Source organism: Colletotrichum costaricense, assembly GCF_030867565.1.
Source record: "Colletotrichum costaricense strain IMI 309622 chromosome Unknown Scaffold_10.1, whole genome shotgun sequence".
Lineage (NCBI taxonomy): Eukaryota > Fungi > Ascomycota > Sordariomycetes > Glomerellales > Glomerellaceae > Colletotrichum > Colletotrichum costaricense.
Window position 1 is genome coordinate 1,638,499 of NW_026848239.1, and position 12,364 is coordinate 1,650,862.

The 12,364-nt window shown below is 50.6% G+C and overlaps 6 protein-coding genes across 6 annotated transcripts; 3 read left to right on the forward strand and 3 right to left on the reverse strand.

Moving 5' to 3' along the window:
• Positions 1-1,179: 1,179 nt before the first annotated feature.
• CCOS01_10169 (uncharacterized protein) lies at positions 1,180-2,340 on the forward strand (the record flags this gene model as incomplete). The annotated part of the gene is made up of 1 exon (XM_060458325.1): positions 1,180-2,340. One exon carries the CDS (start codon positions 1,180-1,182, stop codon positions 2,338-2,340), a length of 1,161 nt encoding a protein of 386 aa, XP_060311490.1.
• Positions 2,341-3,661: 1,321 nt separating this feature from the next.
• On the forward strand, positions 3,662-5,172 carry CCOS01_10170 (uncharacterized protein; the record flags this gene model as incomplete). Its single annotated transcript, XM_060458326.1, has 8 exons — positions 3,662-3,829; positions 3,912-3,939; positions 4,000-4,171; positions 4,228-4,364; positions 4,426-4,480; positions 4,539-4,604; positions 4,654-4,783; positions 4,849-5,172. The coding sequence occupies 8 exons, from the start codon at positions 3,662-3,664 to the stop codon at positions 5,170-5,172; spliced, it is 1,080 nt and encodes a 359-aa protein (XP_060311491.1).
• A 544-nt stretch (positions 5,173-5,716) lies between these two features.
• Positions 5,717-6,725, reverse strand: CCOS01_10171 (short chain dehydrogenase; the record flags this gene model as incomplete). Its single annotated transcript, XM_060458327.1, has 3 exons — positions 5,717-6,048; positions 6,105-6,617; positions 6,671-6,725. 3 exons carry the CDS (start codon positions 6,723-6,725, stop codon positions 5,717-5,719), a joined length of 900 nt encoding a protein of 299 aa, XP_060311492.1.
• A 2,108-nt stretch (positions 6,726-8,833) lies between these two features.
• Positions 8,834-10,334, forward strand: CCOS01_10172 (uncharacterized protein; the record flags this gene model as incomplete). The annotated part of the gene is made up of 4 exons (XM_060458328.1): positions 8,834-9,057; positions 9,125-9,447; positions 9,552-9,853; positions 9,918-10,334. The coding sequence occupies 4 exons, from the start codon at positions 8,834-8,836 to the stop codon at positions 10,332-10,334; spliced, it is 1,266 nt and encodes a 421-aa protein (XP_060311493.1).
• A 594-nt stretch (positions 10,335-10,928) lies between these two features.
• On the reverse strand, positions 10,929-11,630 carry CCOS01_10173 (uncharacterized protein; the record flags this gene model as incomplete). Its single annotated transcript, XM_060458329.1, has 2 exons — positions 10,929-11,094; positions 11,239-11,630. 2 exons carry the CDS (start codon positions 11,628-11,630, stop codon positions 10,929-10,931), a joined length of 558 nt encoding a protein of 185 aa, XP_060311494.1.
• Positions 11,631-11,826: 196 nt separating this feature from the next.
• CCOS01_10174 (uncharacterized protein) lies at positions 11,827-12,264 on the reverse strand (the record flags this gene model as incomplete). The annotated part of the gene is made up of 1 exon (XM_060458330.1): positions 11,827-12,264. A coding segment is annotated over one exon (438 nt), but the record flags the coding sequence as incomplete, so codon positions are not given.
• Positions 12,265-12,364: the final 100 nt, after the last annotated feature.

Consider the following 12,364-nt stretch of genomic DNA (forward strand, 5'->3'; position numbering starts at 1 on the left):
TCGGGCTTACACCCTCCCCGAGATCACACTTGACAAAGCAGTACGAACTAGCAACGTACCTTAGATCACAAGCATCAAACAACATCACCTAATTCCTTGTCCCGGCTGGAGTCGTCAGATTACTTAATTGTCTAGAGTACTCGATCTGACGAACAACCTGCAAAGACACTCACGATGTTCAACACTCGTCACATCTCGGATCAACGCCAGTATAGGAGAGCATCTATTGCTATTATGTTGCTCATACGAAGCGTTGACAAGGGGTTCACTTGTTCAAGACTACAAGTTGATGCGGTTTCGGATTCGAAATCCTTGTCACGTCCTGGGAAGTGGGGCGTCGAGATGGTGAGATAACGCGGTAAGCGCTCGACTGCTTAGCCGAAGGAGGGATTTGGAATTGCAATTGAGATATGCGTAGTTTGTTGGATAGATCGTCTCCGCAGAACCGCTTTCTCGCATTCCGTAAGGTTGACAAGCTTATCATCTTGTCGGAGACCGAATGATTAGGCGGGTTCTGTTTCCCGGTCAAGTGAGGCTGTTTTGATGAAATGTCGTAACTTGACAGAAAACGTTGCAGGGGAATCCCCTATAGGAAGTGAGATCCGAGCGTCGCCTAATATAACCCTGCCCTGGGGTTGAACGGTCGGCAACTAGGACTCTCGATGATGGAATTTCTTTGAGATGGAGAAAAATGCAGAACTCGGGACACCCCAGCTATCAGAGTCTGGCTGGGCCCCGCATCTCCGCTTCTCATTTTGAAGATGTTGCACCGCTATTGATCGGCGGTGAAGATGTTCCAGGACCTTGGCTAGCTCTTCCGTCTCCCCTCCCTCTGCCCTTGCCATTGGCCTCCGCTCTCCGCCCACATTGCGACCCTGCATATGTCAAGACGAATACCCCCATCTTGGTCCATCTTGAGCATGGCCATGCATTTGGGCTGCGCGTATTAGGAATGAGAAGGGGGGTGTTCGAAGCATGGTTGGCTGGAGCTCGTCAGAGCTGGTAGAGCCAGAGGCTGCCCAGAGAGAACATCTGCATTACGAATTGTCCGTCCTTGTTGTGGTGGGGGAGAGTAGGATTGCTATGCTACGCTATAAAGTCTCGAGGGTCCTTCATTCGGCTTCATTGCCGCCTCATTTTCTCCCCAGTCATTAGCATATCGTTGTGCAGAATTTCAAAATGCTTCGATCTCGTTTCCCATCAGCTCATCACTTCACTGTGTCAATCTTCGGATGCCAGTATCATGCCGACTCACCCTCACCTGAGAAACTATCTCTCATCAACAAGTTTGACGGACTCATCAAGGCCGCCGCGATTCATGTCGAAGAGCTCGAGCAAAATGACCTCCCCTCCAAGGTCTGGATGAGCTACTGGAAGTCTCCCCAGGTTTTCAAGGCATGGTGGGAGAGCCCGGAAACTTCTGCCTTCTGGGCCGCTCTGCCTGAGAACGCTGGTTTCTGGAGAGAGACCGTGAGCTTGCCCGCCACGAGATCAATGTACGAATCCAACAAGGAGCAACCTTCTGGTTTCGGCCACTGCGGAGAGCTGATCCCCCTCACTTCGAAAACGGGATACTGGGGCGCCTACCGCTCGCGTATGACCCCTGATGGCCCGGAAGACAAGTTCGAGTCTCCTCTGCCTGCGGTACCCGAGGCTCGTCCTTTGACGGACAAGATCCGCCCCGGAAGGGTCAGAGTGTCCAAGTTCCCTGACAACATCTCCTTTGTTGTCGAGGGCCAAGACTACAGTGCCATGAATGATAACGAGCGCGAACACTGGAACGAGAACTTCGACGGTCTGACCAAGCAATGGGTCACCAATGTCATGAACGCTGGTCCTGCCGGTGGGATGGTTTCTTCAAGGGCCTGCCACGCCTTCGCGGGTAATAAGCAACCTGGTGCCACGAAAAGCGCTGTCAACGGCGCCTCAACCAACGGCACTAATGGTACAAATGGTACCAACGGAACTTTGACAAATGGACACGGCAACGGAATCTTCCCCGGCTTGGACTACATTCGTCAGGCCCAGATCCTCTTTTGGCTTGATCTTTCCAAAATGGAACACATCGGCAGAACGGATAAGGTTCACGTCAAGCTCAGACGCGACTTTTTCGCTGCATACGGGCCTGGTGGAGTTATGGAGGGTGGTGATTTGCTGCTTTGGGTTGATGTGGCAGTTCTGAAGGGTGAAGAGATGGACGCGGAGTATGTTGGGTGCTATGATGGAACAGGATTTCTTGCATACGACGACCACCCCGCGTTCGCGAGCGAAAAGGTGGACATCGCCAAGCTGCCAGCGTTTTTCGACGCGCCGATCAAGTCCCAGCCCATTGAGTGGTAAAGCGTAATAGTAATAATGTGTCATCTCATGTTTGTGTCAAAATCGTCCACGTAATCCTCCTTTGTAGGTGACCTTTCACAATAAACAGACGAAGAGCCTCCTCTAGCAGCCGGTGGGCACAGATAGCAGAGAAGCATTCCGTCTTGGGTGCTCGCTGCTCCGTGCTCCACGTTCATCCGGTATATTACGAGGCCAAAATTTCGCTCAATCAGGAACTGCACATTCACAATCAGCAAGTGTTTCCGAGTGGGGGCGGGCCGGGATTGAGTCAGTGGTTGAGAATAGAGTTCACAGGGGCCCCTGTTCCAAGTCGGCCCAGTTCCCCGGACGGGACCGTTCTTCAGCAACGACTAATAGAAATGCAACGTGCATGGGGTCCGCCGGCCGGCAACCTCGTCGCGGCCCAACGGGCCAGAAGGCGAGACCACGGGAGGGATCTATTGTCTTACCAGAAATGGTCTGGTTTTGGGGGATGTGCGACCGTCGCCGAGATCTAACCTGCCCATCCGCTGATTGTGGTTGGGAATTTGGTCCCTAGTGGTGCCCGTTTCTGATGATCCAACGGTTTTAACAAGCATCTTATGACCCATCATTACAACTTCATTGTTCACGTAACCAGCTACTGGCCAAACTCTCCATTATTACGAATCCCGCATGGGACGAAAGTCATGTTATGTCGTTTTCTCCGATGCCACGCAAATGCCTCAGGAGCCCTTGCTTTCTGCTGCCAAGTCAGTTTGACGTTCCCTTCCGCGGGCCAATGCAGTCCTTGTCTGCCAGCTTGCTAAGTCATGTCCCATGAGCAGAACTTTCTAATGTGGAAATGTGCTTGCCGATCTCCACACCCTGACCTCTCAAACAATCTACTTCGGCCAGATACGTTCAGAGAGGAAGAGAGAAAAGGGGGTTCTCTCGTCATTACCGATTCAGCACTGTGGACCTATGTTGTCTCCTCCAACCCTGAGAACGCTTTCCTGTAACGTAGAATTACTACCTGAGTCCACAATCACGGTTCACTATCTTTATGTCTTCCAGTCGTTCCCCTGGACCTAATGAACGAGGGTTTGGTCGATCCTAACTGCCGATTGCAGGTTGGAAGTAACCTGCAGATGGGTCCTGCAGGCGGCAGACTCTGCAACCTTTTCGCGACCCGATTCTTAAGCACGAGCTGCCCAAAACTGGCGTCTGTCTAGCCGGTTCAGCATTACCCGCAGGTCTACTCCTTCAACTTTTTGGAAGCGCTTTGTTTTTGCCTATCCCCGATTAAGAACGAGTGTGTGTGTGTGCGTGCATTTGCGGTCAACTCCGACAACCCGCAACAATGGCGGTCGCTGAAGCGTTGATGCCGGCGGTGATTGAGATGTGGGTGGAATATGCCATTGGAATTTTGGTTCTTTTTCTACGAATCTTCACGAGATGTAAGAAGGTGGTGGGTTTCAAATGGCAAGGCGACGACTATTTGGCCGTGGCGGCCATTATATTCTTCACGGTTAGTTTATTGTCTCAATCGGGAACCCCTATTCCCAACCACACCACGGAGCGGGCTCCGCTGACAACACCATGAACCTTAGTTAGAGGTTATGATGTGTCAAATCATCGGTAAGAACAGACTCCTGTATGCCAAGAAACTTTACTTTTGTTCTAACGACCGCTTTCTAGTTGAGAAGGGAAGCATCACGGGTATGACCGACGAGATCGCGTTGAGCCTCACGCCAGAACAATACAAGAGCCACGAAACGGGAGCGAAATGGCTTTTCGCTGCGTGGTATGTCTACGTTAGCATGATTTGGAGTCTGAAGGGCATCATGCTCTTCTTCTTCTCCAGAGTCACGTAAGTTGCTGTTCATCGTTTTCCTGCGGAACAGACGCTAAACAACGATTGGGCAGAAAAACTCTGCCAGAGGAACGCCTGGTCAAGGTGGTGTCCGTCATTACCGTCTTTGCCTACTTGGCCACACTTGCGGTTGTTACAGGACATTGCCGTCCTATGCACAAGCTTTGGCAAGTGTATCCCTATGCCGGAGGTAAGGAAGATACTGGGATGTTTCGAAACGCGTTGGACGGCGAGAATCTAATGTCCTGTAGATGACTGCACGCAAAACACCTCCAAATATTACGCGTTGGTGACTACAAACGTCGTGTAAGTACTGATGGATCTGGAACGTTCATCGTATTCCTTAGCTGACGCGTGTGCCTAGAACCGACATCATGATCATGTACATTCCCATCCCGTTGTTGTGGAGGTTGCAGACCACTCTTCAAAAGTAAGTTGCAACTGAACGCCAAAGGGTCTGTGATTCTAACAAGCCATAGAAAACTTGCATTCGGCCTAATGTTCTGTGCCGGTTTCTTTATCGTAATTTGCACGCTATTGCGGTGCATCATCTGCTTGAGCACCCCCGAACGACTTGACTTGGGATTGAACTGGTCCATCCGTGAGACGGTAAGCTCAAAATTCATCGCTTCTTAGGTCTTGATCGTCATTTTGGCTAATCAATTTCCGATCAGGTTGTTGCGATTATCTGCACGAACGCTCCGTCAATCAAGCCGCTTTTTCCCCATCGACGCACCGGCTCCACGAATCCGAGTACTCCCCACTCCGGCCTGGTCACATTCGGCGGCACCGGCAGCTCACACAAGATGTCACGCGTCAGAAATGGCCATCAGAAGCTCGACGACACATCCGTTGGCAGTCAGGAACATATTGTCAACCCAAAAGGCGCCAGGAGCCAGACCACGGCGTTTGCGGACGACCGAAGTTCCGATGACGGAGGAAACTATAACTCGGGTATTCAGGTCACTAAGGATTACCACGTTGAGGTTGGCCGATAATGAGATGGTAGGAGCTACTAATGTGTGAATTCCGAGGCAAGCTCTACGCAGGATTACAGAGCTGCTCTGGCGGTTAAACTCCATCCATCTGGTGCCTGCTGGTGGAAAAGAGTCAAGATGTATAATACATGTACATATTGCGAGCCGTCCTCCTACGGCTGGCCGGTTGGGTACGAATTAATGACGTTCTGGTAACGAAAGACTCGAGTGACTGGGAAAGTTCATGATCATCAAAAGCTACGTGAGAATTTGACATCCATTTGCCATCGTCACTTGTGTGGGGGCAAGCAGTTGGTATGGACAGGGAGTAGAGCTAAGAAACGGCATAACTCCTTAGCAAACCTTGACTACACGGGCAGGGTGCTCAAGTAACAACAGCCTCTTGATCAGGAAACATGTGATGTGTATGGACGGCTAGCGCTCCTCTCTCGAGTCATTACAAGCCTCGCCAGACTGTCTCAATATATGGATGCAAGAATATCCCATTTTGGAGCCCCGAGCAATCGTTTCAAGCCTTGCATCCGCCGCTGCATCTCAGTCTCCACTACGTCTTAGATACCAACAGACTGAGGTCCTTGACGTCTTCAAGGTTTTTCAAGCAGGTCTCATGCTTCTGCTTGATAAAGCCCCAAGCCGGTCCACCGAGTGGAACACGCAAAGGAATGCGTTTCTTGCTAGACGCAATACTGAAGATAGCGTCTGCAATCGCAGACGGCTTGGTAAGAGTTCCCGACTTGATACCCATCTCCACGTATTTCTCGAGAACACGTGCCGGCATATCTTTCTCGGCATAAGCCGGATGAGGCTCAGTCCGCGCCTTGCTATGCCCCTCGAAATTTGTCTGGACACCACTCGGCTCTACAATACAAAAGTTTACTGAAATACGTCAGCGACTCCTGCAATTTTTTATGCGAGATATGATGCCAGCTTACTGTTCCAATCAGGATGCATCTCCTTTGCCACAGACTCAGTCCACCCTTCGACGGCCCACTTCCCCGCGTGGTAGTACGCGTGACCCGGAAAGGCGCATTGTCCAGCAAGAGAGGAAATGTTGAAGATAATACCGCCTCGTCGGGTTTCAGACTGTCGCATGTTCTCGATGGCACAAGTGGTCATCCGAGCCGTACCGAAGAAGAGGGTCTCAATTTCCTGGTGAGCTTGTTCCTCTGTCGCAGACTCAGTATCGCCGGACAACGAATACCCGGCATTATTCACCAAGACATCGAGATGAAAATCTTTGCCAAAGTATTCGGTTGCGGCTTTGAATGCCTCTTTCACCGAGGTTGGTGATGTCACGTCAAGGACAAGTTTGAGGAGGTTGACATTGTCATCGGGCAGGTAATCCAGGTCCTTAGGATTCCGAGCTGTTGCGATCAAGCGATGTTTCGGTTTGCTTGCGACTAGAGCTGCCAGTGCTTGGCCGATACCCGACGAACATCCGGTGACTGGTAGTGTGTCAGTTGTGTGAACCTGAGCGATTCTCACCATAGCAACTTACTCAACCAGATTGCGTCCGGGGGAAGAGTGTACGGTTTGGTGTTAACCGGGTTCATATTGACGTTGGAAATTGAAATTTTCGAGATGCTATTGACGATCGAGTCTGGTAAAGAAAAGGTCGATGTGAGAGAGTATGCTAGCTGAGGCCATCCTTTTCTAATCTCACCGTCTCTGTCCCAGATTCGACTTCATCGTCGCGGATCTGATCTCTTGGGCTTTATAGTCCTGACTCGTGGGCTCACACATTTCGATGTTGACTTGAGGTCCAATTGATTTTTCGGCTCCAAGTTGTGGCGCAGATAGGATTCAAGGTGCTGACAGCCCAAACCCGATTCTTCTCACCGTGCCGGTCGGATGACTCAAGCGGTATCGGTCAGACTGCAATGCAACGGTATTCGCATTCGCATCTGGCAACATACCGCAAAGCACATGATTACTTGAGAAAACAATGCTCGCACTCGGCTATGCCCATTGACACTGGTCTCGCATTTTCTTCGCACTCGAACAATTCCCTCAGGCATTGATTGGTCTCCCATTTTATTTATGTCTAACATTGCATCTTCGAAGTCAAGCTTTGGAATGCAACGATCAACAGGATTCGTTTTCCGCTCTTCCAAGTTTTTCAAGAACAAGCAAGCATATGGAAACATTTGGCCGTCTGCATTCTTACCCAATAGTTGAGCTTTGAAGTGTCATTATCTCCGTCGCAGGCCCACCTACATCGTCTGACAGACAACGCGCGTCTGATGTGCCGCGCTTAACCCATAAATGAAGCGTCATCATTGGCCTAGAGACATAGCTCCAGACGACTCCAAGGCGTAATGCCATATAAAGGTTCTGCCAGTCCTAATAGAGCTGGGACGATGAAGGCCTGGGCGTAGACTCGCGCCACGGCGAAGGCCTTAGGACGAGATTAAGCTGTGAGGTTAGAAGCCCCTACTCTCAAACCTCAAACAAAGTTGACAAATGTGTTGCGGACGGAACAGATAACAAAGAGTACCCGGAGTTCATGGTTGTGTCTGTTCATCCAGCACCATTTCGGCGACTGGCATGATGGGCTTGCCGCTCATTTAAAGCTATGCAATACTTGACATGTTTCGCGAATCGTCGTCCCGTCATTTCCGTCGAAAAGATCGAAAAAGCGCAGAGACCGACGTTGGGCATCCATCTTAGGTCAAGCTAGGAGCGGAGATTACTACGAGCCTATTGAAGCCTGGTGGGTTGCGAGCAAGGACGAACACGACAAATACAAGGCTAGAAAGCCGTGGGACTGGACTCAACTGAGTCACAAGTGCATGCATGTGAGACTTGAGAAATATTCTGACTAGTGTTTATACGGTGATGATTCCAGCTACGAGTGCGAGTTGCCGGCATTATTATTTGATGGAAGCAAATATGCGAATCCATTCTGGCGTTTCTACATAGGCCGAAAGTTCAGATTAAGTTACATCAATAAATTTCTTTGTTTTCCTCTTCTGCATATAATCCGAACTACATGAGCATCGTGTCCAGGCATTGAAGTGACATTCGTACTCGCGGAACTAAAATGACGATATGCATGAAGATTTCAAATGGGATAGATAGTCTATTTTCCAAGTTCAGCGCCTGTCTTTTACTTTTTCATAGCTTGTACGCAGCCGGGTAATAGACTTTAGTAAGTTCAATTAGAGAATATGGTTAGAAAAGGATAGGATATGTTCGTAGCTGGAGACTTGTTGCTTCGTCACGCAAGTATAGATTTGATTCGAGGTTTATCAGATGACGCTTACTCTCTTCTCGTGTCGGATTAAGTTTTACCTGGTTGAGTTAGTCAAGTCACTGTGTCAGTGGACTGAAGCCGTGACAAAATTCGCCCACAAAAGGGTTCTGAAAGTTTGGTCTTTTCGTATTCATACATCATCTCATAGTTTCTACTTAATCAGCTCACTTACTCAGCTCCAAGGCAAACGAGAAATGGAGGTGGCTGGAACCGAATCAAGTTGCAACTGGTCACACGAGACTTTGGTTAGTGGGGAAGCCCGCAGTACAACGGGCACTTAACATCTCCACCCCACAAAAAATAGCCAGAGCCTTGAGCAAACCCTGCGCGCAACAACGCCATGTCTCCGAGTCCACACCTCACCGCCTACTTCAACCGCATTGTCGCCGCGGCTCCTTGACGCCAATGGCCGCGGAGAGAGACGCCTCGCCCCCACGGCAGCTGCCGGACGCCGAACCGGAAGAGCTGTATGGCCAAGAGGTACGCCTGGAAGAGGAGGCTTTTGCTTGGTATAATCCCGACAAGTGGTACCCGATCCAGATTGGCCAGGTCTATGAGTCGCGATATCAGGTGCTGCTGAAATTGGGGTTTGGCTCTGCGTCGACGGTGTGGTTGTGTCGCGATCTTGAGTATGTGCGCGATTTATTTCTATGCTTGTTGTTGTTTCGAGAGCTACTTTGCTAACTGGTGGTTTAGGAAGCATTGCTATGTAACTTTGAAAGTCTATGAGACTGGTCATCGGCAGGCTCGTAACGAGGAAGTGGTCCTTCGCCACTTGGAACGCCTCGAATCTGAGCACCCAGGACAGAAACTCCTTCGCTCCATCAAGGACAGTTTTGAGCTGCAAGGGCAAATCGGCCCGCATGTTTGTCTGGTCTTCGAGACTCTAGGCTTATCCCTGGCCGATATTCGAGAGTTGGCAGGCGGCAAGCTGCCAGAGAATCTCTTAAAAGGGTTGATATACGGCTTGTTACTGGGTATTGACTATATGCATTCAGTTGCACATGTCGTCCATACAGGTGAGAATGATTATGCTCCTGCAACACTTCACCATCATGCGCCTCAGAAGCTGAGGTGTTTTCTGCATCGGGGCATAGATCTGCTTCACTAACACACACGTCAGATATTCAAGATGGAAACATTATGCTCTCAATTTCAGACACGACAATCTTGGATGTCCTAGTGAACGAAGAATGGAGGCTTCCAAGCGCGAGAAAAGTCATGAGTGATCGTACCACCTACGCATCAACGGGGCTCGAGATCCCAGATGATCCAGGCGACCCTGTCATTTCAGATTTCGGCGATGCGCAATACGGAGAAGGCGACTTCGACGGCGAGGTGATGCCAGATCTGTACCGCGCGCCCGAAATCATCCTCGGAATTCCCTGGGACGAAAAGATTGATATATGGGCTTTGGGATTGATGGTGAGAGATTCGCCTGCGGCGAGGGGCCTGCCAATTGCTGACGCTGATTTTTCACCGTTGCCAGGTTTGGGATTTGTTCGAGGGGAAGCTACTCTACAACACACGACACCGCGATCGGAATGCATCCCGGGCAGCCCACTTTGCGAGGACGGTGTCTTTGCTCGGACCACCGCCTGATGATCTTCTGGATAGAGGGTCGACATGGAAAGACTTTTTTGACGATGAAGGTTTGTTGATGACCGTGCGTGGTTTGCAATGTAGGCCGGGTGAGACTGACGCGCGAGAGACAGGAAAACTAGTTATCGACGGCGAGATACCAGAGTCCTCGTTCGAGGAGGAAGAGTGTAATCTCCAGGGAGCGGAGCAAGCCGAGTTCTTGGTGTTTCTGAGGAAGATGCTGCAGTGGAAACCAGAGGATAGGTTATCCGCCCGAGAACTGATGGAGGACCCGTGGCTGTGTCGGCAGACGGCTGATGACTGAAGGGAGACTTAATTAGATGAGGATGAAGACCCAGAGGCGTGAACAGAGAAAAGGAAGACGGTTGATAGGAAGCAGAAGAAGATACCCCATTGCTTTGATGTTTCGATGATCCAAGCTTCTTGAGAAGTTGTGGTCCAAAGGCGTTCTTTCAAATTGCTTGGTCAAGTGTCTCATCAGGAAGTCTATCATGAATGATGAGAGGCGTCTGGTGAGCCATAGGCACTACATATGGACATCCTTGAACGTAACAATGAAGCCACGGTCATCCGAACGGGGCATTCAGTGAGTCTGCTCAGTTATGAAGAAGAATTAGATCATTAGAATTATTCCAAACATGCTTCTATATGCTCCGTGTCCCATTTTGATCCCGAAATAGCATCCCAATCCCCATCATCATGTACAATGACCGGGAAGGGTTTTCTAGGCGCCGGAACTATGCGAAAGTGCGAAGCATCCATCAAAGGAGTGTCGTGAAAGCATAACAGCCAAATCATCGTAAAAGTCGTGTAAAGCGTCGTCAATTATGTGCGGATGGAATTGAGCCCCGCGTTGGAACTCTGGTTACCCATGAACCGTGGTTTAGAATGGTCCCGTCTAAGCGACCGCGGAGATCTCCTTGATCGGGGTAGGCAGCGTGATGATGCCGCAGTTGATGTTGCGCGTCGAGTAAATCTGGCCAATGGTCCAGTTGTCATTTTGCCAGAACGTCTCCTCGCACTGGAGATCGGCGACGGCGCCGCCCTTTGCGGTGTAGCGGGCTCTGGTTGTTCACATTCCAATAAGCCTAGGCGTTTCTTATGGCAAACCGTACTCCGTGACGCTTTCGGCGCAAATGTTTCATCGCCAGGGGAAACTCCACGAGGTAGAAGGCAAACCGGTAGGGAGTTGAGAGGATGTGACTTACGGGTACTTTGGATCATCATTGCAAGTCCACGACTGGTTCAACGCAACAGCCTTCTCAGGCGTGCTCCACGTGAAGGACGTGGCCGTGCTCTCCCCGCCCTCGGGCGGCGTGCACTGATAGACCTGCTCGCCATAGAAGAAGTCGTTGAGACGGCTGCTGGCGGCGGAGCAGGCGACGGTGTAGTCGAGGACCGGATTGGAGACGTTGAAGCTGATGTAGCCCCACGAGTTCTGGTGGGAAGGCGTGCTGAAGATGTAGCTGGCGTGGTAGTCGAAACCCGTGAACGTCCACTCGGAGAGCTTGCCTGATTTCTGGCCGCACGTCTCCTCGCGCTGGGCGATGGGGGAGGCGAGGGCTGGGGCGAGGAGAAGGAGGCTGGCAAGGAAGTGCATTTTGAGGGTTGGTGAGGGTTGTGATGGGTTGAGGGGTCTTTAATTTGAGAGGATGAGTTTATGTTTACTGTGAAATGGGATTAGGTGGGATGGAATGAGATAAGACGGAAGAAGCGTGATGCTGTGATGCCAAATTTCAAGACTTTAGACGAGGAACATCACGCAGGTATAAGTACACATCGCATTGTCAAACTTTTTACCAATCCTCTCGACATTGACAAAAGATCGCCAGTTGACTTTCCACACAGCATGCCATCAAAGAGCCTAAACCCGGGAGTCCCAGCCATCCATTGCATGAAAGTCGGTAAGGCCGGAGAGGTGGCACCGTTGAACCATGACGTAGCACAAAGGGTGCCATTCTCGTATTTCTTGCGACCGCAGTCAAGTGGATGGACCGTGTCGCCGTCAAGCGACATCCTTTCTCACCTATCCCATCCCATCCCCTCTTCCCCCACAAACGCGGCGTAGATCGTGCCCGTTGGCAGACAAGCGGGAGAAACAAAAAGAGGGGTGAGGGGGGGTCGCATCGCTCACTCGTACGGTAGGTAGAATGGGTGAAGACGGCGCTGAGCGAAGCATGGGGGTTGGAAGAGCGATCAAAATTGCCCGATTCCGGCTTGTCGCTGCAGGCACCATTCTGGTTCGGGTTGGGGCGAAATGTGTATTATTAGAAGAATTGTCTCTCGTCCTCATGATTTCACTATATTTTCACGTAAACTCAGCTGGGGCCTGCC